At 47.0% G+C, this 27,174-nt stretch overlaps 1 protein-coding gene across 4 annotated transcripts in view; it reads left to right on the top strand.

Annotated features, from left to right (window-relative positions):
- Positions 1 to 27,174, top strand: part of ASAP1 (ArfGAP with SH3 domain, ankyrin repeat and PH domain 1) — a 351,640-nt gene that overhangs the window by 287,954 nt on the left and 36,512 nt on the right. For all 4 annotated transcript variants that reach the window (XM_032316148.1, XM_032316146.1, XM_032316149.1 and 1 more), the window contains 7 exons: positions 9,073 to 9,160; positions 11,094 to 11,142; positions 16,962 to 17,125; positions 18,707 to 18,840; positions 20,199 to 20,290; positions 25,433 to 25,619; positions 26,048 to 26,133. In XM_032316148.1, the coding sequence (XP_032172039.1) occupies positions 9,073 to 9,160; positions 11,094 to 11,142; positions 16,962 to 17,125; positions 18,707 to 18,840; positions 20,199 to 20,290; positions 25,433 to 25,619; positions 26,048 to 26,133 (800 nt within the window). The remainder of the gene's footprint in view (positions 1 to 9,072; positions 9,161 to 11,093; positions 11,143 to 16,961; positions 17,126 to 18,706; positions 18,841 to 20,198; positions 20,291 to 25,432; positions 25,620 to 26,047; positions 26,134 to 27,174) is intronic.

Below are 27,174 nucleotides of genomic sequence, written 5' to 3'. Positions count from 1 at the left end.
TGGGTATCTCTCCCAGAAAGGCTCTCGTTTTAACAGGAAGTGCTGCTTTACCCTAGAGAGAAGTTGGTGACAGTAGGAGTTTATGTATCAGCCACGTGGACACCAGTAGAAGAAATATCGTGGAAATCATTAGTAAGCACAGATACAGTAACTAACATTTATTGAGCATCTACTGCATGCTAGATACTTTAGGTAGGTTTTCCCACTGTGGGCCGTAAACCGATGAGATTGTACCCCACTCACTTCTCTGCTGGAATTCCAGTCACACTGCAAGCACAGAGAATGACCCCAAGGGCTGCCTGTGTAGGCTCAGCCCTCACAAGCTGCAAACTGGCGCTGGGATCGTAACCTCCTTTACATTTGAGTTCAGTGTCACCCCATCGTCTTCATCTACGAAGTCAGGTCCTCAGAGGAGCTCCCTCCCAACTCCTCACAACATGAAGCAGATTTACTTGGGAGGTCCTCAAACCCTAGGCAGCATCAGCACCGTGAGACCTTTGTACCTTGAGCATTCACCAGAAGGAATCAAAGGCCTGGTGTTCACTGGTCTTGGAGGCCATGATGACAGACTGCCCCTATACCTGGCTTTCAAGCGGTGCCCAGGGGCTCAGTCGGTTAAGCGTCTGACGCTTCATTTTAGTTCAGGTTGTGATCTCAGAATCCTGAGATCAAGCCCCATCTTTTCTCCGCACTGAGCATGGAGCCTGCTTGGGATCCTCTCCCTCTGCACACCTCTACCCCCACTCCCTGCTCCTGTGCACACTCTCTGAAATAAAAAATAAGTACCTGGCTTTCATGAAGCCTCACTTTGGGGAACTGAGGCTCCTGCCCATTTGTCTGGAGCAATGCAATATTTTGTTAATTTACAAAGGCAATTTATTCATATGATGAGGTAAATGGTCGAACGGAGGAACACTCTGTACTTCTGGAGACAATCTGACCTGGCTTTGGGTCTCGGCCCAGCCGTCCGCTAACAGCCACAAGTGAGTACCTTCAGCCTCCTGAGTTTGAGTCTTCTCATCACAAAGAAGGAAAATGATGCTGCTTTGCTGTGACAGTGAACAATGTCTGCTGGCAGGGAGTTCAGGCTCTGGAGTTCAACTTCTTGGGTTCAAATCTGGCTCCAGCACCGGGTGGTTAGGGGACTTCCAAATTTTTGTCCCTTTAAATGGAGGTAACAGCAGCTACCTTGGAAGGGCGTCATTCTCTGTGCCTCCAGTGTGATTGGAATTCCAGCAGAGAAGTGAGGTACAGTCTCATCGGTTCACGGCCCGCAGATTCAGACAGTGAGACCCTTTGGAGGTATAAAAGGGCCTATGGTCTGAAATTAGTCAGTTTACATATTACTCCCCCCCCTGCCCTCCCCAAGATAAGAAATAAGGGAGTCCTTACAAACGTTTTACCGTCCCCTCACATTCTGTTAGCCATGACCTTAAGGCAAAGCTACTTCACCTTTCTGTGCCTTGGTTTAGCTATCTGTCTAGTGGGGGTGATAGTAAGTGGTACTTACTTTAGGGTCGTGGTGCAGATTAAAGATGTAAATATACGTGAAAACAGAAACAGTAGCTGGCACGAGTTCTGCTAAATGTCAAGACGCTGATACTGCCGTCGTTTTAATTGCCAGCCGTTTGTATGCAGGGCAGTAGAAATCTGTTCTAAATGTTTGCCTCAGCTCCTCACTGCCTATTGTTGTTTGTTTGTTTTTTTTATAAAAAGTAGTGGGAATACTTTTTTTAAAATATAGCTTAATAGCTCAGATATTTTATCACCAAGTCACTGTATTTTGTAGAATTTTTTTTTTTTAAGTAGGCACCTCCCACCTAAAGCCTACACACCTGCTCCAATTCCTGGGAGAAGGAGAGACACATGCTTGATTCTTTTTTTTTTTTTTTTTTTTAAGATTTTATTTATTTATCAGAGAGAGAGGGGCAGAGAGCGAGCACAGGCAGACAGAATGGCAGGCAGAGGCAGAGGGAGAAGCAGGCTCCCCGCCGAGCAAGGAACCCGATGTGGGACCCGATCCCAGGACGCTGGGATCATGACCTGAGCCGAAGGCAGCTGCTTAACCAACTGAGCCACCCAGGCGTCCCTGTAGAATTATTTTTAAAGGTTTTTGGTTTATGCGCTCTGGTTGGTTAACAAGGCATGGATTGCAGTGGTTACTACGGCTACATAGGAAATAAGAGTTGCAAAGTTCTTGTGCTTCCCATGGTGCGCCTGGGTGGCTCAGTCAGTTGAACATCCAGCTTGATTTCAGCTCAGGTTGTGATCTCAGGGTTGTGAGGTGGAGCCTCAAGTCAGGTTCCATGCTTAGTGGGGAGTGTGTTGGAGATTCTCCCTCTCCCTCTGCCCTTCCCCCCCCATAATAAGTAAAATCTTTGAAAACTAATAAAAATATAAAAAATTAAAGTTTTATGCTGGCCCAAACTCCGTATCTGGCACGTAGGAGACACTCGTAGAAATTAGTATATGGAGTAATGTCCAGAATGTTCATCAGTTGTAGTAACAATAACATCAGCCCCACTTCTTACCAGAAGCCCTGGTAAACTTTTTTTTTTTTTTCTATTTACCCTGTAGCAAATACTCTCTGAAGTGATGAGTTCCTTACGCTTTTCCTTACAGATTTTCAAGGATATCTGTATATCCCATGGCGGGGGGCGGAGGGTGTGCCTGGGTGGTTCAGCTGGCTAAGCAGTTAAGCTTCTGCCTTTGGCTCAGGTCATGAATCCAGAGATCAGGCCCCACGTTGGGCTCCCTGCTCAGTGGGGAGTCTGCTTCTTCCTCTCCTTCTGTCCCTCTCCTGGCTTGTTCTCTCTGTCAAATAAATAAATAAATAAAATCTTTGGGGAGGAAAAAAAGAATACTTCATATTCAGATATATCTTTCTCACACATACATTCTACCAACTGGAAATGAGGACTGTGGGGTAAATGGTTGGGAGGGTTAAGGGATTCCATAGTCATGCACACTCTAGAATGAATTACTTCAGTAATTACTAGTTAAATGATTACTTCCTCCCCTAAGCTCTCTGAAGGACCACTAAAGAAGAGGAGAGCCTTCATTATAGCCACAAGAGTAATTCTGGAATGTGGAGCGCGTCCAGAATGGGCGGGATTTCTCAATAGAAGTATTAAGTGATTGCGAGGGAAATAAGAGAGCTAACCGGCCATTCCAGGCTAGGAAGAACAACAAAAAAAAAGGAAAAGACGGAAGGATGTTTTTACTTGCTATGCAAATGTCCCAAGGGCTTGCCTTGGCAAAGGAACAGTTTGACAAATTGGAAAAGCTCTGGGAAGGAATTTGTTCACATCTCAGCTTTGCTTTTTTTCTTTCTGTAAAACACTGGTCAATTTACTCCCACCTTCCTGACCCTCGGTTTCCTCATCTATGAAGTAGGTACACAACAGTACCTAGCTATTGGGGTTATTGCAAGAATTACATAATAAAATTTACTAAAGCACCTAGCAGTTTATGAGGTGCCCAAATAAACCAAAATACTTTCCAAAAAGCGGTAGTTTTAATGTACTAAAATTGTAGAGAAGAGATCTCTCTGCGGTAGTAGGTATTCAGTATGGACCTAACACCTAGCCAGAGGGCTATTGTGGTTATCAACTGCATGCCAAATAGAGGTGTCCCTGTAGGGCAGAGTAGGTGTCCAACTAAATACTTACTGAACAAAAAGTTTGAAATGACCGTAATGATCAGAACAGCCCTGTTACCAAGTGTTAGCATAGAAAGTAAAGGGAATTTATTATTTTTACTTCTTTCCACACAACGGCCTCAGCCAGGCGGGGTCAGACTTATCCCCCAAGTAATGATGTTCACTTCTTGTTTGTGAAGCAGAGCAATTCAATAGGAGGATGGAGGGAAATAATTTCATTCCTGGATACTAATTCCAGTAGCAGCTGTTTCCTGCTAACAGGGAAATATGCCTGCGCTAACGGCTTCACACTTCCAGCAAAAACATTTCACCGTGGTACACACGAAGCTGTTTGAGGACAAATGTGTGGTGTTTGTTTTCTTCCCGGAGACACAGAGACGTTAATGAGAGTTGACTCACTGCATTTCTACATGCGTTTCTCCTTCTATGTCTGATGATTTTCCTGGCTGAACAGCATTTTCTATTTTGAGTGGCGGGCAGAGCCTTATGTCAGAGGGATAATATCTTCATCACTTCTGCTCATGGAACGTGTCCAGAGCTTCCCTAGTGGGAACATTTTCAAAAATGAAAAACTCGAGGGTGATCTTGCCGTGTGTGTGTGTGTGTGTGTGTGTGTAAAATCACATCTGTGTATGTTGTTAATTGGGGGGGAGCAATCTGCAAAACAACATACACAACTTGAACCAACCCATGATTTTTTAAAACAAACATCTCTCTCCCCACCCTTCTCTCTCTCTCACACACACACAAACACACACACACACACACACACACACACACACACACATACACACCGATCTTTTTAAACAGTGTGTCTGGGTATAAAAGTGAGATTAACAGGTAGTGTTCAGTTTCTTCTTTGGCTGTGTCCCGTACTGTTTCCTCAGTTAATAATCATTCTTGTAATGAAGAGTGAAATCTGTAAGGGGACAAGCCTCAGAGTTTCAGGGAACAGATCCCTACGATCTTCACTTTTGAAGCCTGTCAGACCTGTGTTTGAATAGAAGCACCTGCCGCTGTTGAAAGACCCGCAGGTGCAGTGCAGCCTCCCTTCTGCTCACCGTCCAGCTCCTGGACTGAGTGGTGCACACGCTATAGAGAGGTCACTTTGGTAGTCATTGATTGAAAGTCTCACATTTTGGGCAGGTACTTGAGTCCCCGGCCCCCAGTACCATGGCTGTAGCTTTGATGCAGGCCCCCATCATTGCCCACCAGTCTTGCAGTCTCAGTCGCCTCCCCCAGACACACCCCTGAATGCACGTATAGGAGTTCACTGCTTGGATGGACCCTTGACTGGACTGCCTGAGCCACTGGGGCGGGGATGTGAGCTCCTGAGCACGACAGGCAGTTCCCCTCCACACACACAACTTCCCCATGGGCATCACTGCTGCCCTGCTCTCCTCTTACCCCCCAGGGGCCTGCGCCTGCTCCTCCCGGCTGTTCCCACTCCTCTGCCTTGTTCAGACTCCGCATCCATGCCCTCGCCAGGGCTGAGGCTGCGTCTGTGGGACACTCCCCGGTCAGACAGCGCACATTCTAGGTCCCTGCCTCCGTCTGTTTCCCATAGCTGCTTGAGGGCACCGAGTGCTTTCCGTATGTGCTTGGAATGTTGCAGAGGCTTACTGTTGAGCCAAATAAATAAGCAAAAAAGTATTTCAAATAGGCTTCTAAAATTTCTCATCAGTTACAAAAGTAACTGGGGGAGGGGCGCCTGGGTGGCTCAGTGGGTTAAGCTGCTGCCTTCGGCTTAAGTCATGATCTCAGGGTCCTGGGATCGAGTCCCGCATCGGGCTCTCTGCTTGGCAGGGAGCCTGCTTCCTCCTCTCTCTCTCTCTCTGCCTGCCTCTCCATCTACTTGTGATTTCTCTCTGTCAAATAAATAAATAAAATCTTAAAAAAAAAAAAAAAGTAACTGGGGGAAAATCAAATGACTTGAGAAGACGTGAAAGAGGAAGTGAATCTTGCGCACCCCAGCCGGCTCTCTGTTTCTAACCCTTGCTCTTCTCAGAAGGAGATGTTCTGTCCTGTGCTAGGGCTTCCAGCGGCTTCCTGAGTCCGCGCCGCATGGTTCAAGCAGGAGGAGGACTCGGGCTTTGGTCCCCTCACACCTAGGTTCTGCTCCAGGCTCTGTCATCTCCTTACTGGGAGATTTTAGGAAGATTAGTAAATCTCTCTGTGCCTCTCCGTCACCTCACTTAGGATAAGAAACTAAAGTGACTTCCCTCACAGGTGCTGGTACATCAGTCAGGTGGTGTATGTACAGCAACTGAAATGCTTTCATTCCTTTCATAAAACACTTATTGAGTGCCTGCTGTATGGCAGGCCCATTTTAGTGAACAGAAAAGTGTGTGCCCTTAGCGTGAAGAAAGAGAAGGAGGTAAGAGCCAGGAAGACAGTAGAGCGGGTGTAAAGGGAACAGGAAGCCGCTGGAGGGTGGTTAGGCCAGGAAAGGGTCTCTGAGGAGGTGCTGATTTTGAGAGACCTGCAGGGAGGGAGGAGGAAGAGAACTGCATCTGTAGGGTTTGGGGGTGGGGGGTGTGAACCACGGGAGGCCTGGGCTCGTCACCTCCCAGCAGAGGGAGCTGCAGGCCGGGTGGCAGGAGCTGATGAGAAGGAGCCTGGAAGCAGTATTCAGGGTCGTGGTACAGACCTACGTTTTATCCTGAGCCTGGGAGGAATCAACAGTAAGGACTCAATAAATCCATGCTTTCTTTGTTTTTTTCTTTCCTGTCCTTAAACAATATGAAAGCGTTTCCTCAGCTGTACACAGTGATGTAGCCCAGGGCAAGTCACTCAGTCTTACTTTGATTTTAGTCTGCCAAAATGCCAGATTACACATTCTTTGATCAATATACCTATAAGTTAGTATATAAGTGTTGAGAAAATGGTTTGAAATTTTGGGGAGTTATACAAACCGGGGATTCTAGTATTACTTTGGTGATTCCTGAGCCTTCTGGGGCCTTGGTCTGAGGACTTCGGTTGAGCGTACCACCCTTGCTGGCATTTGTGGACTCAGTACTGGCTACGTTGGCGCCTTCAACAGTCAAAAATTGTGTTTTTTGCTCCTTAAATTTACATGTGGGGTGATAGGTCATTTGTCAGTTGTCTCATTGGCATTTAGGGGAGGAACGCTGTATGCAGGCAAGATGTCCTGTGTCACGCACAGTGTGTGTTAATGGGGCAAATGTCAGGCCAGTAGTATTGGCAGAACTCCAAGGGAATAAATATTGTGTGTCATCGTGATAGGAGTTGTGAGCCAACTGTTCAGAATCCTTCCCATCAGAAGCTTTCTGGTAATGTATACTCTGAGGTAGTCCATGCTTAGGAAAGAGAGGAATGATGGTCTTTAACTTTTCTGAATACAGTTAATAATAAGTTTTTTTTTTCTTTCTGAAAATGTTGTGTTTGTTCCTTGACTGTATTTGTTGGTGAGGTTATTCAGAAACACTGGAGTAACATGGATTTGGGAACCAAAAAAATCATCCAGTTAATCCTCTGCTACATTAATCGTGAACGCTGCCTAAAAAATTCTTAAGTTTTTCCAAGAGATTCCTGGACTTAGGGTAAGAAACCTGAAACCTCTTATTATGCGGAATCATCTGAAGCAGGCAAGGGAAGTTCTTCCTTCTGTCTGGCTCTGATATTCTACAATTTGAGCGCATTTCTTCTTCATTTGTACAAATGAAAAACAGCTGTCCTGCCTTCCCCATAACCACCTTTCATGTTCTCGAGGATGGTTATTAAATCACTCCCTAGCTTTCTTTCCTCGGAACTAAATAGTGCCTTCAGCCGGTCTTCAAAGTGCCCATTTTCCACTCCTTTAATCATCTCCTGATCTTTCCTAAACTTTTCTCCGTCCTTCTTTAAATGTGGATGCCAAATTGGAACACAGCATTCTGGGGAGAGTCTCATGGTGACCTGGGATCTCTAGCTGTTCAGGCCGTCAGAGGTGATTGTCATTCTTCTGGAAATGCAGCCATCTCACCAGCATCCAGAAGGATGAGGTGTAAGACAGTTCCCTTTCCAGAGGGGCAGGGGGCACCTCTTTGTGGCTGCAGCTGCGGGTTTTGGAGCCTGACGCCCGTAGCAAACCAAACTCCAGGTCTGTTCTGAGAAAAATCTCACAAGACCTACAAACTCCCGCCTCTTCCCCCCGCCTTCTGGGCTTGCCAACCAGTTGTGTAACACAGGACCCTGCTCCCAGGAGCTCGTTCCTCTTAGGCAGAACTGTCCCGCGAGGGACTTCATGGCCAGTGTCCATGCCCGAGTCAAATGTCCTTGCTGTAAACATGAAGTCCCTTGGCGTCTCTCACTTCCTCCCCCCGACAGCTTGCTCTGGAACGGATTCAGGACAAGGAGCATTGTTTTCTGGATCTAATCTCATTGAAATCACCAGGGGGGTAGGATCTCAAAAACAGTTTAGGGAGTGGAGGAAGGTAAACAATTTAATTGCCTGGTTCCAGTTGTGGAGAATGAGAGGTGCAGTGCGTCCTCGAAATTGTCTTGATCATGTGTCATCTCTGTTGACCTTTTACTCCCTCTTCTCCCTCTGTTTTCCCTCAAAACACAGGTGCTTTGGGTATAAATGGTCGTGGCATGGGGATTTTCAGAATCGCACCTATCTGTTGAGGCAGGAATACAGGACTGGGGAATTGCATGGCTTCCTTCAGCAGGCTTTTGTTCACGTGAAGCCCAGCCTGGGCACACAGAGATGTCACTCCTCGGTCAGCTCCTGCACGAAGCAGGCATGCTGGCATCAGCCATTGGCCAGCCTGTGACCTTGGACGAATACAGGCAGGAGACAAAAAAGAGTCTGACCAGAGTGATTCTGTGGCAAGACTCCACGTAGGAAAGCCTAAAATAGCATGACTGTCTCAATCCTGTTAAATGTGTAACTGAGAGATTTGCTGATAAATGATATGAAATCCTTATTGTATTTTTCCTCTCTCCGATTTTGGGGCTCATTAAGTAATGTCTCATTAAGCAGCGTCTCACTGGTCAGTTAATTATCTTTGCACGTTTGAGCAAAGAACTAAATTTTGCATTACAGCCAAAATCTGTGGATCCCTGAGACATCACGTTTGGGCGGAGTGATTACTGGGGTCATTTTGAGTCGGCTATGTTTCACAGTACGGCACAGAACCCAGAGCATCAGCTGTCCGTGCTTGGGGGCTGTGAAGCTGAGAGCTGCGTTTCCATCGCGCATGCCCACTGTGCAGGGCCAGTGAGGTGGATTGTCTTGGTTCCATTCTGATTAATCACATAGGCTTATGCACAGTTAAAAAGCATGTGTAAGAACGAGCTGCAGATTCTCCTGGGGTAGATGAGACTCCCTTACGGGCACCGCGTGAGTCGGACCCGGCAGGTGAGGGACGGTGCACCGGGTGTAACTCCCTCCCTTTCTCTTCTAGTCTAACAGGCAGCCCGCCAAGTTGAACCTTCTCACCTGCCAGGTGAAACCCAATGCAGAGGACAAGAAGTCTTTTGACCTGATATCACGTGAGTCCTCTTTCTTTCCTGGTCGGTTGCTGTGGCTTCTGACCCTGCGCATCTCCATCTCTGGGCGCGCAAGCAGCAGCTGGCCGAGGCCGGGCCCCTGGCGCACATCTCTTCGTTTACAGTGAGCCCACCTGCAGGGGGAAGGCAGGACAGGGTCACATCCGACCCACAGTAGAATCAAATTGAGATGCATACATTAAACTAGACCAGTTCGCGACCACGAGCCCACAGCTTTATCCCCTTGGAGAGATTTTTGTACATGTATCCCTATTTCTCTCTAGAGTTCTCTTAGATCTGCTGAATCACAGTCTTTGCTGTGAAGCCCAAACATTTTTTAAGTAGCCCCAGGTGATTCTGCTGTGTACCTGAGGTTAAGAACCTCTGGCATAGACTTGAGAGTGCAGGTGTGTCAGTGTAACCATACAGGAGTGGTAACTGTGGCCAGAGTTGTGGCCTTGCAAATCCAGGCTCTTAAAAATCATCTTACTTCCAGGTAGAACTGCCCTCCCACTTCACAAATGGAAGATACACATCCCATCACTCTCTTAATCCATGGGTCCTTGTGTGCTCTGCTCTTGTGAGGAAAGATTGCTTTCTTCTAGACTGACTCCTGTGCTTACACTGGGCACTTCAAGAAAGAGGATGGTAGTGCCCTTGAAGTGGCTCACCTGTATTCTGAAATCCCACACATTAACCTGCCGTGTCCCTCCTTTCTAGAGCCCCGTGGGGCTGTCCAACAGCCTAAATGCATGATCTCTGTGCAGAACACAGACGTACTCTCCTGCCCTGTGCAGTCCTTCTGACGTCGTTGGATGAATGGAAGTCCCAAAACAGTTTCACCCAAAGGACCGAATCTGTAGTGAGGCCTTTTGGATGGAGTCCAACCTGGATTAGGCAGCATCTATTAAAGTTCAGAGTCCCCATGATTTTTATGACCAAGGAATTTCCTAGGTTACTGATGAAATGTTGGAGTTGTGACTCCAAAAAGCTGAAACTCCTAGAAGAGAGAGCCCAGAGGTTATTAATAACAGTCACCAGTCATTGAGCATCTAATATGTCTTAGGTGCTTTGTATACATTATGGCCATTCCTCACTAAAGCCCTATCAGTTTCCTATTTAGTGGAAGAGGAAACTGAGGCTCAGAGACACTCAGTGACTTACCCACAGTCACATAGCAGTAAACCGACGACTGGATCCAACCAAGTTTCTTGGGCTGTACTATGTATGGCCAGTTCTTGGACAGACACATTCATGAGGGTAAGAGCATCTGACCTGGAGTAGTTATGTAGTGAGCAGCTGGTTAGTTTGACCTGAATATGTCGAAACATTCTAGCAAATCCTAAAGTTTAAGAAAGAGCCTCCCTTAGGTACAGCTGCCCCAACTCTCCACATCAGGCTGTTCCCTCCTGACCTGGGCAGCACCTTGAAGGTGAACCTTGAGCAGGGTGGAAGCCCTTCCTCCCCGAAGCCTGATTGAGCCAGAGAGCAGCCTGGGGCAGCGTATGCCTGCTTGGCGGAGCTGCTCTGTGAGCTACGGATCATTTCAGAAAAGTAATTTTTTTAAAGGAAACCCAGTCAAAGGCACAGTGAAAATGAAACAAATAATATACCAGACTGGCAGCTGGCAGTCTGCAGTTGGTAGAGACATCCACTTTGATCCCATAGGCTCTGTCCCGCTTTCCGTCTTGTTTTCAGGAGAAGTGCCAGGTGTTTGGTATTTGCCATTATTTTACTGTACTTCTCCTGCACTTCAGAAAAGCAGTATTGACAAAGTGAACTGTGTGACTGCTAAGTCAAACTGGTATAAAAACCAGATAAGATTAAAATCTTCCTTTTACTGTGGTTTTTTTCCCCAGAAACTTTCATAGCTTACATTATAGCTGAGGTATTCTGCTTTTAAAGTTTTCCCCTTATTTTCCTTTTTGTATTTTAGATAACAGGACGTACCACTTCCAGGCGGAAGACGAGCAGGATTATGTAGCGTAAGTAGTTTGTGATCTAATGGCACAGTGTCCGGGCCCGAAAAGGCACTCTGTCGTATAGCATACCCTAAAATGTCCTTTTTGTTACTGAGAACCTGTCCTGCGGGTTCCGCATGCTTCTGTCTCACTGCTGGACCTTCGCATGTTGCTCCTCTCTCTCTCTAAAGCTGAGAGCTCTTGAGGGCAGGGACTGTGCCCGCACCTTTAACCACATCGCCTGATCTTAGGAGGGGCTCGCCTGGTGCCGAACCCGTCCGCCTGGATGCTTGGCGGCTATTCACTGCAAGGGGGAGAGGAGAGGCTGGCCCTGAAGAACAGGAGATCAGGTGCCTCCGTCGGGGTGTGGGGCTCAGGAGCCCAGAGTAGGAGGGGAGAACTGGCTTTGGGGTCACACACTCTGGGGAGGGGGGCGCCTACCTCAGCTGACCAGGCACGCGACCTCAGGCGGCTCCCCATCCCCTTTCTTCGTGTTATCCCCAGTCCTGGGCCGTCTTCATCGCCTCTTCCTTCCTGTAGCCTGCCAGGCAGTGTGGACCATGACATCCTCGGCTGCCTGTGGGGAAGGATGTTAGTGTTAAAGCGGGCAGTTTAACCTTTTTGTAGCGTTCACATTTGCAAATCCCTGTCCCGTTGGTGATACACGATAAAAGTTCTTTTCTTTCCTTACTGATTTCTGGAGAGCCACCGAATTCTGTCCCCACCCCCCCTTTTACCTTACACTCCCCTCCTTTCTCTCTCTCTCTCTCCCTTCCCCTCTCTCCCCCTCTGGAGAATTCCACTCTTCCCCATTTCAGGAGAAATGATAAAGAGTCAAAAAGAGAGTAAAGACAGGGTCGAAAAGATGCACAGCTGGGAGACGCAGAGCAGCAGGGTGGAGGGGTTGCTGAGAGGGAAGGGGAGTGAAGGGGAGGGAAGGGGAGGAGCCTGTGACCCCCTCAGTCACCTGAAGGTGGCGTGAACGCCGGTTCCGGGCTGAGAGTGTGCGAAGCCTGGGGAATACAGGGCTAAGTGAGACAGAGCCCCTGCCCCGAAGAGACTCGGGCTGTGCGAGAGGAGAAGACGGGGGCGAGCGCAGGGGCAGAGGAGGCGGTGTGCTGCGGGAGCACGGGGACGCAGCCGCGTGCCTGCTTCTCGGGAGTGGTCCTCGGGGATGACTTCCAAGGGGAAGGGAAGCGGCCCGAGGCGGCTCGGGAAGGTGCGGGAAGGTTATAAATACTCTGTACGTGGGTTGCAGGTCCCACTGGCCTAGAAGCAGCAGGGAGGACTAGAAGGGAAACAGCTGATGCCTCGATGTCACTGATCTGGGGTTGGCCAACTGGGGAGTCGCTTGAGGAGAGAGAGCAGGAGGGCTGGCCTTCCACCCTCAGACTCGGGGTCGTACTTAGTGAGCTCATGTGATGCTTCATGCGCGTCAGACCTTGTGAGTCCTCACAACCCCAGAAAGCAAAGGCTTTTATCCCTAGTTCAAAAATGAGGGCACTGAGAGGCAGTGGGCCATGGTCACAGTCCCAGGATCCTCAGGGTCTTGTGGTTGAGTTGGGGAAGGAGGTCCTTAGGGTACAGTGGGTGTCTCATTGCCCACAGTGCAGGTGCTGACTGTGAGCCCGCAGGGGCCCATAATTCTGTCACTCACAGAGTTGGCTTACTTGGGCCCATTCTGCTGATGATTAAACAGACTAAGTGAGGTTAAGGGTCTACTTTGGACCTCAACACAAAATCGTAGATGTGTGGTTGGAATAGTGGCCCGAATGCCCACGTGGTTACGCCACTTCCAGTTCATCTCACTGATGCCGTAAAGTGTTCAGCCACGTAGTGAGAGTCACGGGCTGCAGGACTGGAACTCGGAGGGGACAGTTGAAGAGTCCAGACCATTACATTTGACTTGACTTGGTTCACATCACTTGGTTTACTTTTAGAAACTTCAGCCCCTCCTTTGTAAGACATGGGAACAACAGTGGGCCCTTGATTCAGGCCCCTTCTGGAAGGTAGCCTTGAACGGTGATGCGAGCAGACAAGCATCCCTGGTGGTGATGGGGCTTACTGGGTGCTGCTAGCAAAGGCCCAGGAGGCAGTCACCGGTGTGGGCATGTGTGATCTCCAGACATGTGTCCCATCAAGAATCTCCCGGACAGAATTCCAGAATCACCTTGGAATATTGCTTCCCCTTGGGTTTCACCCTTTCCTCCTTTTTTTTTCTTTTCCCTTCCCTAAACCCCTACATGGTAGAACAGGTAAGAGATGTGTGTGAGGCAGGGAATGCGTCTGCTTCTTTTTTGCTCATATCTTAAACCCAAGTTGTTAGTATTGTATTTACTCTGACTCACAAAGAACCCAGTCCCAGTTTGGTCGAAGAGGTATAGGCTTCTTGCCTGTGGACTTAGCACCCTTTAGTAGAGGGCTTGCTTGACCCAGCCAGCAGCTGCGCCACACCTGCACTTGGCCTTCTCTGGGGCTGGTGGTGGCAACAAGGGGCTTCGTTTTGAGTGATGTCGGAGGGAATGGCGTTCTGCAGAGAAAACACACACACACACATACCACCCCTCACCCCAGACGAGGCTTTGGTTCCTCATTGATTCCTGGGCTATGCAGAGAACATAAAGTTTCTTTCTCCTATGAAGGTGTCCAGTAGAATGAAATGTAGAAGACACTCTACAGGAGGAGGCGAGTCCCAGACGATGGGCAGCTGCATGTCTTGTTAGTAACAAGGAGACTATAGGGGCGCCTGGATGGCTTGGTTAAGTGGCTGCCTTCAGCTCAGGTCATGCTTCCAGGATACTGGGATCGAGCCTGCATCGGGCTCCCTGTTTAGCAGAGAGCCTGCTTCTCTCTTTCCCTCTGCCTGCTGCTCTGCTTACCTGTGCTCTCTATCTCTCTGTCAAATAAATAAATAAGATCTTCAAAAAAAAAAGAAGAAGAAGAAGAAGAAGAAGTAGGAGATTGTAGGCCTTGCTTGCAGGGCTTTGGGACTGAAGATAAAGTGCATAAAGTTCCTAGTCCAGAGCCAATGTTACTAATCCTGTAAACTCACAGAAACTTCAGAGTCTTAAAATACAATGGTGCATTATTTTCTTTCTTATACTTTGTGGTATGCCTGTTACTTTAAAATAATTTAAAAGTATATTTTTTAATTGTCAGAAGTAGTTGCTTTGGTTCTTGATCTTTAAAATAGACAGTCCATTGCACCAAATTTGAATTACCCCTGCAGAAACTTAGTTGCCCTTAAAATATATACTTTATAATTATCAGTACCAAGTCCTCTATTTCTTTGTCCTGATCTCTTGAGTGAAGTGGTAGATTTGGCTAATAAAGGAACCCCAGAAAGGGATGTGGGGAGGGGGTGTCAGCAGCGTGTCTCCGTCCAGTGTGATACCCGTCCTGAGGACCTCAGGAATCACAAAGCTCTCTAGGCTTGCGCTTTTTCATCTGTAAGGACTGTCAGCCCCAATTCAGAGGCTTGCTGGAGGACTATATCTCACAAATTATAAGGGGGAGGCCCACCTGGGTGGCACAGTTGGTTAAGTATCTAACTCTTGATTTTGACTCAGGTAATGATCCCAGGATCGTGAGATTGAGCCCCAACTCAGGCTCTGTGCTGGGCCCATAGCCTGCTTGGGAGTCTCTCTCTTTTTCTCCCTCTGAGCCCCCCACCCTCCCCTACCACTCATGTTGTTGCTCGTAAAAAAAAAAAAAAAAATTAAGTCCTTGGCATGCAGTAGGTCCTGGTATATTAGATAGCCAGAATATCACAATGCTTAAAAAAACAAAGCAGAGTCTCTGCACACAGAGTGAAAACTCCAGTAACACAATGCCACTGATTAAATGCACAATTGAGCCCAGTGTTTTGAATTGTTTTTAAGAAACCAATTTCTGGTTTTTAACTTGAAACTAAATGATAGAAAAAAAATTCTTTAATTTAGAAGGTATTGAATCACATACACACACACACAGACACACACACACACACACACACACCCCACCCCATTCTTCCGCAGTTGGTTTTGCAGTGTTGCGTTCTGAGCAGCGCAGTGGAATGCTGGGCTGTGCCGGTGCATTTACAACAGGCGGGAGCTTTGCGCCTCCTGCCTTCACAGGCGTGCCTTGCAGTTTATGTACCCCACGTAATTAGGTTTGATTTGTAATTCTCATTGCTGCGACTCTTACTCTAAACCTTTTGCGGAGAGCCCTTTGTGTCGTATCTGTGTCATCCCACAAGACACACAAAAAACCGAGACTCTGTTCTGAACCTCTGTGCTCTCGGTGGGGGTGGTTATTAGCTGTCTGCACGGTAGGCGAGAACAAACTGTGGTTTGGAAATGTTTTTCATTTTCTTCTTTAAAAAAGAAACTGGAGTGCTGGGGTGGCTTGGTCAGAGAAGTGTCTTGCCTTCAGCTCAGGTCATGATCGCAGGGTCTTGGGATCGAGTTCCACATCGGGCTCCCTGCTCCATGGGGAGCCTGCTTCTCCCTCTCCCTCTACCTGCCACTCCCCTGCTTGTGCTCTCTCTCTCTCTGTCAAATAAGTAAAGTTTTTTTTAATTAACTTTTTTTTTTTCTCATTCATGAAAGTAATACAGGCCCATTATAGGTTTGGAAAATTACAGAAAGGCAGAGTCAAGCAATCCATCTATCTATTATTCCTACAGAAAATTACTCAGAAAAAGCCAGTATTAACATTTTGGTGAATTTCCTTCTAGCCTTTTTCTTCCCCAAACAGAAGTACCTAAAACCCTCTATATCTCTAAATTTGGGATTATACCACATAAACAGTTTTTTCTTGTTTATATCACAAAACATTATATTGTGAGCATTTCCCCAGTGTCATCCAAAACTCAGTTGAAAACTTTGTCAATTATACTTGAATTCTAAAAGATCAATCTAGAAAAATTGGTTGAAAATTTAAATTTTAATACATGATTAACTATTCCACTCTCTGGTTATTTCCTGCTTTATTAATGAATCCTTGTTGTGTATTTAGGTGGTTTGATGCTACACTGGTAGCAGACGGCGGTTTTGTTCAGTTCATACTGTGGTCATGCTGCATATGTGATTTCATAGTCTGTACTTTTTTTAAAGATTTTATTTATTTATCTGACAGAGACATGGAGAGAGAGGGAACACAAGCAGGGGGAGTGGGAGAGGGAGAAGCAGGCTTCCCACCGAGTAGGGAGCCTGATACGGGGCTCAGTCCCAGGACTCCGAGATCATGACCTGAGCCGAAGGCAGGCACTTAGCAGCTGAGCCACCCAGGCGCCCCATAGTCTGTGCTTTCTATTTCAGATTATTCACTTCAGCATGTTTGTTACTGTACCTTTGCCACAAGCATAAATTCTCAAAGCTGCTCATGAAGTAAATACTCCTTCATTTTCACTTCCAAGCCCACCTTCCTCCCCCACAGTGGACTGCCAGAGAACAGATGCCTTCTGCTAAACTCTTTCTTGCCTTCTGTCCATTTTTCCCCAGTTCGTTCACATCCTTTCATTGGGCTGGTCCCGCAGCAAGTCCTCTCCATTCTGACGTTTGCTAGCTTCCGTCCAAGTGGACGTGCGCGCACCTTGTCGGCCCTGCAGGCCCTCGGTGACGCGGACTTCATCTCTCCTCCGTCCCTCTCCCAGCTCTCATTTTCTCCAGCAAACATGTTACTTGGCATTCTTTTAACTTTCTCTCTGGATTTAATGTCTTTCATTTTTTTCCTCACTTTATTGCTGGGGAGGGTGGGTGGGTCTTTCTTGGAAGTTCTTAACAAACACAGCATTTTTTGCAGTGGAAGGAGCGAGCAGTGGCCTTGCTTTTACATCTCCTTCCTCTTGTTTCCAACAACAGATGGATATCCGTACTGACAAATAGCAAAGAAGAGGCCCTCACCATGGCCTTCCGTGGAGAGCAGAGCACGGGGGAGAACAGTCTGGAAGACCTGACGAAAGCCATCATTGAGGACGTCCAGCGGCTCCCTGGGAATGATGTCTGCTGCGATTGCGGCTCATCAGGTATTTGCCCCCAAACAGGAGCTGGCTTCTTGCACAGCCTTTCTCCTCCCGCAGAGTAAACACGAGCTGTGTATTTAAATCCTGATCTCCGCATGGACATAGACACAGACCCACCACTGCTTCCAACTCGAGCGGTCCCACCCCGAGCTGCTTTTACACCTGCTGTTCGCTCAGCCTGGAAAACTCCCACCTGCTCTCCTCAAGTGCCCCAAATGGCCACCTGCCCAGATGCTGCCAGTTAAATGAGCACCAGGGGCGTACGGAGAGAGCCCTGGATGCAGAGTCCATCGTCCTGGTTTTGAATCACCAGCCTGCCGCTCACGGCCTGGACGACCTCATGCCAGGTCCCTTTACCAGTCTCATCTTTGGTTTCTAGGGCTAAAATGGGATAATAGACCCCTGCTGTTACGAGGGCTCAGTGAAATGCTATATCTGAAATCGTCCCAACCCATTGTATTTTACTTTCCTTCCTTCCTGCTCAGTGAAAACTGCCCCCCAGCCTCTGTGTCACATGGGTGTCACCTTCCCCAAGCTTCTGTTTTCAGGTAGCATCTGTATTACGTAGGTATGGACAGTAAGTAACGTGTGTTCCATGCTTACATTGTAATATGGACTCTGCTAGTTGTTTTCGCTTTTCTCACTGAATCCTCGCAGATGCTCTGTGAGCAAGCTACTAATATCCTCAACATTTTACGGATGAGAAAAGTAGGGGACTCTGAGAAGTTAAGTGACCTCCCGAAGTCCTCCATCTAGTAGGGATCAGAGCATGGATGCAAACCCGTGGTTCTTAAGCATCATGATATCCTCCCTAATTGTTTTCCTTGTGGAAATGGACTTCCCCATACCCCATGCCTTGAGCAGCTCAGAGACAGGCCTCCCGGTTTCTGCCGTGCTCGGGTCTCGTGTCCTGTGAGTGACTCACACACCACATAGGATGTGGCAGAGGAGTCAGAACTCCTCGGGTACTGATCCCTCCAAAAGAAGCTTGCCACAGGGAGTGAACCCTGAAGGTTTTGGTGACAGGGGAACACTCATTCCCCCGTTGTGGAGTCCAAATAGCTTAGGTCTGTGAAAGAAGCCTTTGACGTTCAGGATTTACAGCTGTCTCATTACCAGAAGGTGCATGTGGAGAAGCCGTGACCAGGATGGTGGGTCAGTGCGGGTTGTAACTGGGAGGTTAATGGCAGCTTATGAACCGTGTCCCCGGAGCCGCACATCGGTCTGTCCCTGCCAAGGATGATCACAGGGGTTGAAGGAGTATCTCTCACACAGATGTTTCATGGGACCTCACAGGAAAAGTCATCACATTTTCACAAAAATAAAGAACTTAATTTTGTTTTTATTCAGTATTGAAAGAAAATTTTTAAAAATTTCTTTTAGCACCCATATTGCCCTCTGAAAAGCTGGTAAGCTTCATATGAGCCCCTAGGCTGAGCTGCAAGCTTCCATGTCTAAGATTTAAATCTTCCCCTTGTAATTCTTAGCAAGTTTTGCTACTCTTGTTTTAGCTTCCTTTATAGTTAGCACACTAAAATTAGGGCGTGTTTGTTTCATTGTCTTCAAAATGTTCTTTCCACACAGAACCCACCTGGCTTTCAACCAACTTGGGTATTTTGACCTGTATAGAATGTTCTGGCATCCATAGGGAAATGGGGGTTCACATTTCTCGCATTCAGTCTTTGGAACTAGACAAATTAGGAACTTCTGAACTCTTGGTGAGTAGTGACCTGTACTCGGAAATGCATATTGTCATAGATATATATAATACGTGGCTTTGGAGTGTCCTGTTTGTGCTGAGTACAAAGAATTACAGTTCCTGAATTTTGTGAATTTGCATGAATATTTAAAATGTAAATTTTGTGGTATGTAATGTTGACTATTTCTATTTCCTTTCTAAAGAACTGGTGAGTCATACATTTCTATAATTAGCTCACCTAAACTGGCTTTTCTTCTGGGATGAGATTTTCAGAGCCGCCTTCTTTCAGAATTAGTTTTTATGTGATTCACTGAAGAGCAGTGAAGGGAATTAGGTGTTAAACTCATGTGATCACTTTACTTAGTGGCCTGTGTTACTAAAAATAGCTACTAAAGAGTCTGTCTCTGTTTTTACTGTTTGTAAGTTTGTAGACGCCCCCATGATTCGAGAGTGGTCTGTTAGCTACCAACCTTAAAGCCCATCACTTTTTAACCCATAACTTCTTCTCAGCAATGATGGTCTGTGTTTGTGTGAGCCCCTGATTTTAGGAAGTAAGAAATTCAGGAAGTATCATACTAATGCTTAACTCCCTGATTCATATCAGGATTAGAGGAAGAAAAGGCTCTGAGCTTACAGCTAACACATTCTTCTTGAGTGTGGAAGTGGAGCCACTCCCTCTCCTTGACTTAAGCTAATGACACCCCGTTGACAACTAGAAACAGGAAGAGCAAATCCTGAACACTTGCCGGGTGATAAACGCAAGATTTCCCCACAGAGACCTGAGAGCGTGAATGTTTCCTAAGCCTTGCCTTGCTCCCCAAATGATCTGAGTGACCAGAGGCCCTTTAGGAAAAATTTTCCTGGAAGGGTCTTGAACCCAAAAGCAGAATGCTTCCTGTAGCATTTTTATGTGTATCCCAGATACAAAGGAATCCCACCTCCTTCTCTGCTCAATCTAAAAATGAGATATGATAGAGATTGAAAAACAGTTGTTGCCTTTAAGCATTTAACCTGGATTCACGTGTGTAACCTGCTGTCTCATCTCAGAGTATGTGGGGGGAGGGCATATTCTATGCTATTCTAGCATTTATTACATGGTTTTTGTTAAAATCCTTGTTTTTTCTGATCAGTGGCCCCACGAGTCTGTTGCTTCTGCAGGAAGGAATGTGGTTTACCCCTTTATTTCCAGCACCCTGAGATTCCATGCCTGGCACATAGTAGGTGCTCGGCAAATATTTGTTGACCAGATATATGGATGGTTTATATCTTGAGTCAAATGAGGGACAGATACATATTCCAAAATCTCAAAAGCAAGTAATAGGAAACTTTTAAACTCATAGTAAAGAGTGGCTGTATTGTGTTTTGTTTATGTTACAGCTGGCCAAGAATGTAGGAAACAATAGTTTTAATGATATTATGGAAGCAAATTTACCCAGCCCCTCAACAAAACCCACCCCTTCAAGTGATATGTAAGTACTTCTAATATACTGAATTCTTTACCATTCTATAATTGTTTTCTTGTCCGCACAGGCAATGTCTTAATGGTTATGGTGTTTTTTTCCCCAGAGGAAACCCCAATAGGAGGAAAACACAGAGCAAAGAAAAGTATTTTGGAATACACTTCTGGAGTGCACAAATTACGCTCACTGACATGGTTCCCTAGGTAGTTGCTGCTCTCTATGGAAGTGGTTCTCTCTAAGTCATGCCATAGTGTGATAAACAGGACACAGACAGAAGCGATGGCCCGTTCCAATTAGATGGGGAAAGTCCAGACTCTTACCAGTGAGGCTGTAGGGAGCAGTCTGTTTCAGGTGTTGCTGGGGGGTGTGCTAGTGGCCCCTTGCCCAGGAGGAGCAAAATACCCATATTTATCACAGTCATTGATGTATTTACTTTCTGACTTTGCTGAGCTACTTGTGGGAATTGACTCCTGATCTGTAATAGGAAAAGATGAGGAACAAAACAAACATGTATCTGTAGGTCTCCGATAAATTAGTTTGCGGTGCAGCCACACAGCAAAACACTGTGCAGATGTAAAAAGAATAAGGAGGCTGCTTACATCCCGACATGGGACGATCTCCATTAGGAATTACCATCAGGTAGAAAAGCAAGGTACGGAGCCCTGCACCACATATGCTGCCTTCAGGTCAGAAGGTTGGGTCAGAACCACATCAAAGTGTATTATTTGTGTATGCGTGAAGAAACACGGGCACAGGAGACTAAGAAAAGTGCAAGAGATCTTCGCAGTAAACAGTTTTGGGCATCATTTTTATTTTGGAGTCCTGTGAATCTTTAAACCTATTTAAAAATCACTTCACATTGAATTTACACTTAAACTTTTTAAATACTGTGCATGAATAGGAAGACAGCTTCTACTAATTCCAGCTCTACTGAGCAGGGGAGCTTCTGGGACACAGACGCCCCCCTGAATGTCCACCAAGCCCCTCCTTGGTCGTTCCTCAGGCACCACATCTGCCAAGCACTGAAACTGTTACCAGCCACGTTGAAGAAATGTGGTGTTTTCACTCTGAAATCATGAGATAGTGTCTCCCAGCAGGCCTCTCGGCAGTGGTCTTTCCTTGAATTCAGCAAATGCGTGCTGTCTGCTCACTGCTTGCCTCATGGTCGGTCACGTGCTGGGGGAACTAGCTGTCAGCTCTGTCCTTGTGATGCCTGCCATCTGGAGAGGAAGGTGGCTGTAAACCAAGAAGTTAGTCCATTCCTTATGCACGGCTGTGAAAGGGTCACTGGAGAAGAGTCAGGGAAGTTGGTTGCATATTTAATACCCTAACCTAATCTCAGGGCGTCGGGCTTAACAACAGTGTTTCAGCTCTGTTCTAGCGCAGAAACACCTTGGATTCCTTTCACACGCATGAGCACAAATTACACTGAGAAGTAAGGCTTTCTAGAAGTGAATGTGATCACGGAGCAGCCACACAGAAACACGATCTGAAGGCACGCCGCAGACCGGGTGGCAGTAAGCGCGCAGATAGATACCCAGTGCGGTCGCGCCCCCGCCAGCAGTCTGACGTATTTGTGGGCCCACATCTCAGAGGCATCATTTTAAGATAAACCTCATCACAGTGTGGATTTGTATTTCCTCTTGCTCACAAGGGAGGTGGCCCACTCTTGCCCGTCTGTTTTCCAACCTCACGTGGTCGTCTGGCCTCTGTCGGACCTTCCCTTCGAAATGCTTGTGATTCTGCAGAATCTCTAATAGAGTGATTAAGGTTCCAAACTACTGGAGCCCAGATCCTGGCTCTGTCAATTCTGAACCGTGATCTGGGGCAAGTGACCCCACCTGTCTGTGTCAACCTCCTAGGGTGTGGTAAGAACGGAAGGGGTTAAGTGAAAAGTGCTTCGAGCAGCTCCCAGCCTAGAGGGAGAAACACGTAAGGATTCACCATGACTGTCCCCACCACCAAGACCACAGTCTTCATCACAGTCCTCTTATTTAGCCAGCAGCCTTGAGGAACAAAGCAGGCCCCCTGTGACACACTGTTCACTCACTCACTATTACTAAGCAACGTCTGTGTTCCTAGCACACGTAAGTGCCGATGATGCAGTAGTGAACACGACAGCTCCTGTCCTGCATTCTGACTGTGGAGAGGAGGACATGGAGATTGGTAATGGACACTCTGAAGAAACCCAACAGGATAAGGGGGTGAAGCATAGAAGGCATTGTCCTTGGGATGGTCAGGGAATATCTCTGAGGACTTCATGTCGGATGAAGATCTAGAGATACGAAGGACACGCGTGGGGTGCAGGGTGAGGGGAGCGGGCCTGGCAGGGGGAACAGTGGTTGTGGGCACATTCACACAGTAACAAGAAGGTAGGTGTGGCCGGAGGGGACTGAGCTAGGACAGTGATAGCCGATGCCACGCAAAAGGGAGGTGGGACCAGGTCTCGGAGGGCCTTGTAAGTCATTCTATGTGATGAGAAGGCTTTAAACAGAGGGAGTGACCAGAATGCTGCTGAACACCTTACAGTGTGTAGCACTGCGCCATGACAGAGAATTGTCCAGCCACAGTGTCGTCAGGGCTGAGGCCGAGAAAGCCGGCAGTGGCCAGTACTGGAAGGCCAGTTGGAGGAGGGGTAGAAACAGAAACCCAGGAGAAACTTGCACCAGGCCCACTGAGAGCCACAGTGATGTGAACCAAGACAGTAGCTGGGAAGGGGTGGAAAGTAGTTGAATTCTCCATATGTTTTGAAGAGAGAGCCAACAGGATTTGCTAGTCACTTCAGACACAGAACATTTCATTAAATTGTCCAGATGACACCTAAGGTTTGGGCCTGAGCATCTAGGTAAGTAGGTAGTACCAGTGTCTGCCCCAGGGGTGGTGGGAAGGACCAGGTCTAGTGGGGACACAGGGCGAGCTTTTGTCAGCCATCGGGCAGAGCTGTGGTGTCAGATTTCAGACAAGTCTATTTCCCACCCTCCCTGCGGCCCTGCCCTGTGTCAGAAAGTTTTCTGTGCCCCCGGCTGCAGCCCAGTGCCCGGAAAGAGTTAAACATCCTGCCTGTGGAGAGCGCAGGGACTTCCTGCAGCTGTGGAAGTAGAGACCCAGGGCTGGAGGTGCTCGTCAGGGTGTCCTGGGGCATCCCCCAGGTACTCCCATGATACCTGAGTGTCCTTAGCATCATTTCTGCCAAATTATTTTGCAACATCTGCATGACACTCCAGTGCCAGGAAGCCTCCACAGACACCGTTGTCTCAGACTTACCTCCCATGGAAAGGAAGCTTATGTATGAACCCATAGCCATGTGTCCTTCTTCGTTCGTACCTACTATTGCTTCCCTGGAAGGCAGAGGACTGGTACGAGTACTGACATTTCCCAGATGAGGAAACAGGCAAAGCTTGATCCAAGGTCATCCGGATAGCATCTGATGTCGGAATTGAATCAAGCCATTTCTTTCTTAAATCCGGTACTCCGCCCATCACACAGTGGCTGCCTTTCAAACTTTTTAAAGTTGTGTGCAGTGGGAGACCAGAAGCTGGGCTTAGGCCAGTCTCTCAGGTGTCTGGAAGTCCTCCAACTTGTCACGCCATGGCCATCTTAAAAGGACTTTGACCTAAGTGTAAAGGACACCCATGGAAATAAGATCTTGGTCAGTGAGCAGCATCTGCAGGTCACCAAAGGTGGTGTGCTGCTGTCAGCCAGCTCCCGCCTTCACTGCAGACCCAGAAGGAAAGGAGGCATCAGCCTGATTTTATGTTTTTTTTTAATTTTTAAATCTAAAAATTTTATTTTTATTTTTATTTTTTTATTCATTTATTTGACAGAGATCACAAGTAGGCAGAGAGGCAGGCAGAGAGAGAGAAGGGGGAAGCAGACTCCCTGCTGAGCGGAGAGCCCGATGCGGGTCTCGATCCCAGGACCCTGGGATCATGACCTGAGCTGAAGGCACAGGCTTTAAACCGCTGAGCCACCCAGACGCCCCATCAGCTTGATTTTAAACAGTGATGTCTGGCTGTGGGATTGGGGCGGGAGAGGGGACAGCAGCGACCTCCATAGGTGCAATAGGTTTTTCTGAACAAGAAATCTTGCGTCCCATGAGTTAGAGCTTTCTCAGAAAGAAGAAAGTACCTGGTAGGTGCTGTATATTCTTTAATCCAAAATACGCCAATGAGTTATTCTCCACATTTTCAGATGAGAAAGCTGAAGCTTCTGAAGATGAAGCTGTTTGCCCAAGGTCGCGCAGCTGGTGTGCTGTTAGAACTAGGATTTGAATCCACAGTCCACTGACTGCTTTTTCATTGAGTAGGCTCATGTAACTGGGAACATCATGGGATAAGCTCAGGGGTGGCTGGCGCCAGTAGCATCTGGACCCTAGCTCGCTTGCCCAACTCTTCTTTCCTTTCCTCTGAGTGGACTTCTGTCTCAGCCTTTTCGCCAAAAGTGGCAGAAGTAACCATCGGGCCACTTAGGTCAGATACTCACACCAGCAGCTGGGAGGTGGGCGCAGTCCCGGAGCCTGGGACAGAACTGCAAGCAGAGAAAGGACAAGTTCTTAAAGAGAAATGCGCACGCCCGCTCGGACTGTGGGAGTGCTACCCTGACAGTCTCCTGCTCCCAGCTGAGCCTGCAGGAAGGACAGCTCCCCTTTATCCTGGAGTTCGGTTGTTGGCCTGTGGGAGCGAATTTAAAGACCGCCTTCGTGAGCCTCAGACTCCTTACCTGTTAAAATAGGGAGTTGTGCCAGATGACTAAAATTTTTACAGCGAAGCTCTGGAAACGTCATTGGTCTTTTAGAATTGTTGTTTTAAAATTTAATTTCTTTGTATGCTTCTGGGCATCTGAATTTGAAGTAGTACACAGCCGATTTCTCAAGCTGTTGCTCAAGGTGGAGAAGAAGTCTTCTATGAGCTGGGTGCCCATTAATTTTGTGACTATATATTGTTTGTACATATTCTAGCAAATGTATGAATCAGTTTCTTCATCCTGTCTGTGAGGAGATAATTTGGTCTAAAACCTGGTTTGTTTAAATCCTGAAAGGAGCCTAGGAGAGCATATCTCACTTCAAAGAGAATTGTTTTTCAGGAAAATGTCAGTTTTTCTTAGCTCGTAGAAAAAAAAAATCTTTGTTCATATTGCTCTGCTCTGTTTCAGGACTGTGCGGAAAGAATATATCACTGCGAAGTATGTAGATCATAGGTTTTCAAGGAAGGCCTGTTCGTCTTCATCAGCTAAGCTGAATGAGTTGCTCGAGGCCATCAAATCCAGGGATTTACTTGCACTAATTCAAGTCTATGCAGAGGGAGTGGAGCTCATGGAACCACTGCTGGAGCCCGGACAGGTAGGGCCCCACTGCAGTCATACACTAAAACAGGAATGTGGGGAGTGAGTTTAAAAAATAATGAGATTCAGGGCCCCTGGGTGGCGCAGTTGTTAGGACTCTGCCTTCCTGCCTGCCTTCAGCTCAGGTCACATCCCAGGGTGGTCCTGGGATGGAGCCCCGCATCGGGCTCCCTGCTCAGCAGGAAGCCTGCTTCTCCCTCTCCCACTCCCCCTGCTTATCCCCCCTGCCATCAAATAAATAAATAAATAAGCCTTTTTAAAAAAAATGAAATTCTAATACATTGAGTGACCATGTCTAAGTCAGGACAATTTGAAAGTAAATGGGTACTATTAATAATTACTTTCAGGTAACTGATGTGAATAAAGCTGCTGTAGGTAAAGTAGGACATGCGATTACCCTACTTAACCTCATCCTGTCCTTTTCAGGAGCTCGGGGAGACAGCCCTGCATCTTGCCGTCCGAACTGCAGATCAGACATCTCTTCACTTGGTTGACTTCCTTGTACAAAACTGGTATGGTTTTCATTTTTCTCTGAATACGACTTGTAAGTTAACACAAACCAGTCTTCTCAGGGACCCAGATCAGGAATCAACAAGATTTTTATAAAGAACTCAGTACTATTTAGGCTTTGCAGACCATGAGGTCTCTGTCACAGCTATTCAGCTCCAGTGTTATAGTGTGAAAGGAGCCATACACTATATGAAGATGAGTGAGCATGGCCATGTTCCAATAAAGCTTTATTTATAAAAACAAATGTAGGGCCAGACATGGCCTATGGGCTATAGTTTGGCAACCCTTGGCCTAGAAGGATGTACAATCCTGTCTCTGTCAAAACTTGGTGGATTAGAGAAGATTGAAAGAGGGAAGACTTAATAGCACAGGTCAACAGGATCTGTGAGTTTTCATTGATCATAAGTTCATTATAAAACTACAGTGTCAGGGTGCTTGGGTTGCTCAGTCAGTTAAGTATCTGTCTTTAGCTCAGGTTATGATCCTGAGGTCCTGGGATCGAGCTCCATGTTGGAGTCCCTGCTCAGCAGACCCTTCCCCATCCCCACTGATGCTCTCACTTTCTCTCAAATAAATAAAATCTTAAAAAAAAAAAAAAAAAAAGAAAGGAAAGAAAGAAAAAAAAGAACTACAGTGTGTGTGGCTGACTCAATAGGTAATTCAGATTTGGGACATACTAATAAGACTACAATACTGAACACAGGAAGTTTGGACTTGGCTCTGTTCTTCACTGGGTATTTCTGTAAGCCACAGATTATTAGGAGGCAGTGTAGCTCATCCAAAGGCGAGTGGTCAAAATAGCAAGGGAATTTGAACCCACATAGGAAGTATGGTGCCTGGACACAAGCCCCGTATAAATGTCCACACGTCCTCCTTAGAGGTAGTACAGTGTGGTAGTTAAGAGTGTTGGCTCCGGGACAGGCCGCCTTTTTTCAGATCCCTGCTCTGTCTTCCATGCCCTGATAGTGTCAAAAGCAGGTACTTCATCCTTTTTGTGCCTTGGTATTTTCATCTGTAAAACAAAGGTGCTCATAAACTACCCC

This window comes from Mustela erminea, chromosome 16 (assembly GCF_009829155.1).
Source record: "Mustela erminea isolate mMusErm1 chromosome 16, mMusErm1.Pri, whole genome shotgun sequence".
In the NCBI taxonomy this organism is placed as follows: Eukaryota; Metazoa; Chordata; class Mammalia; order Carnivora; family Mustelidae; genus Mustela; species Mustela erminea.
The sequence above is the reverse complement of the archived record's forward strand: the minus strand, read 5'-3'. Positions and strand labels throughout refer to the sequence as shown.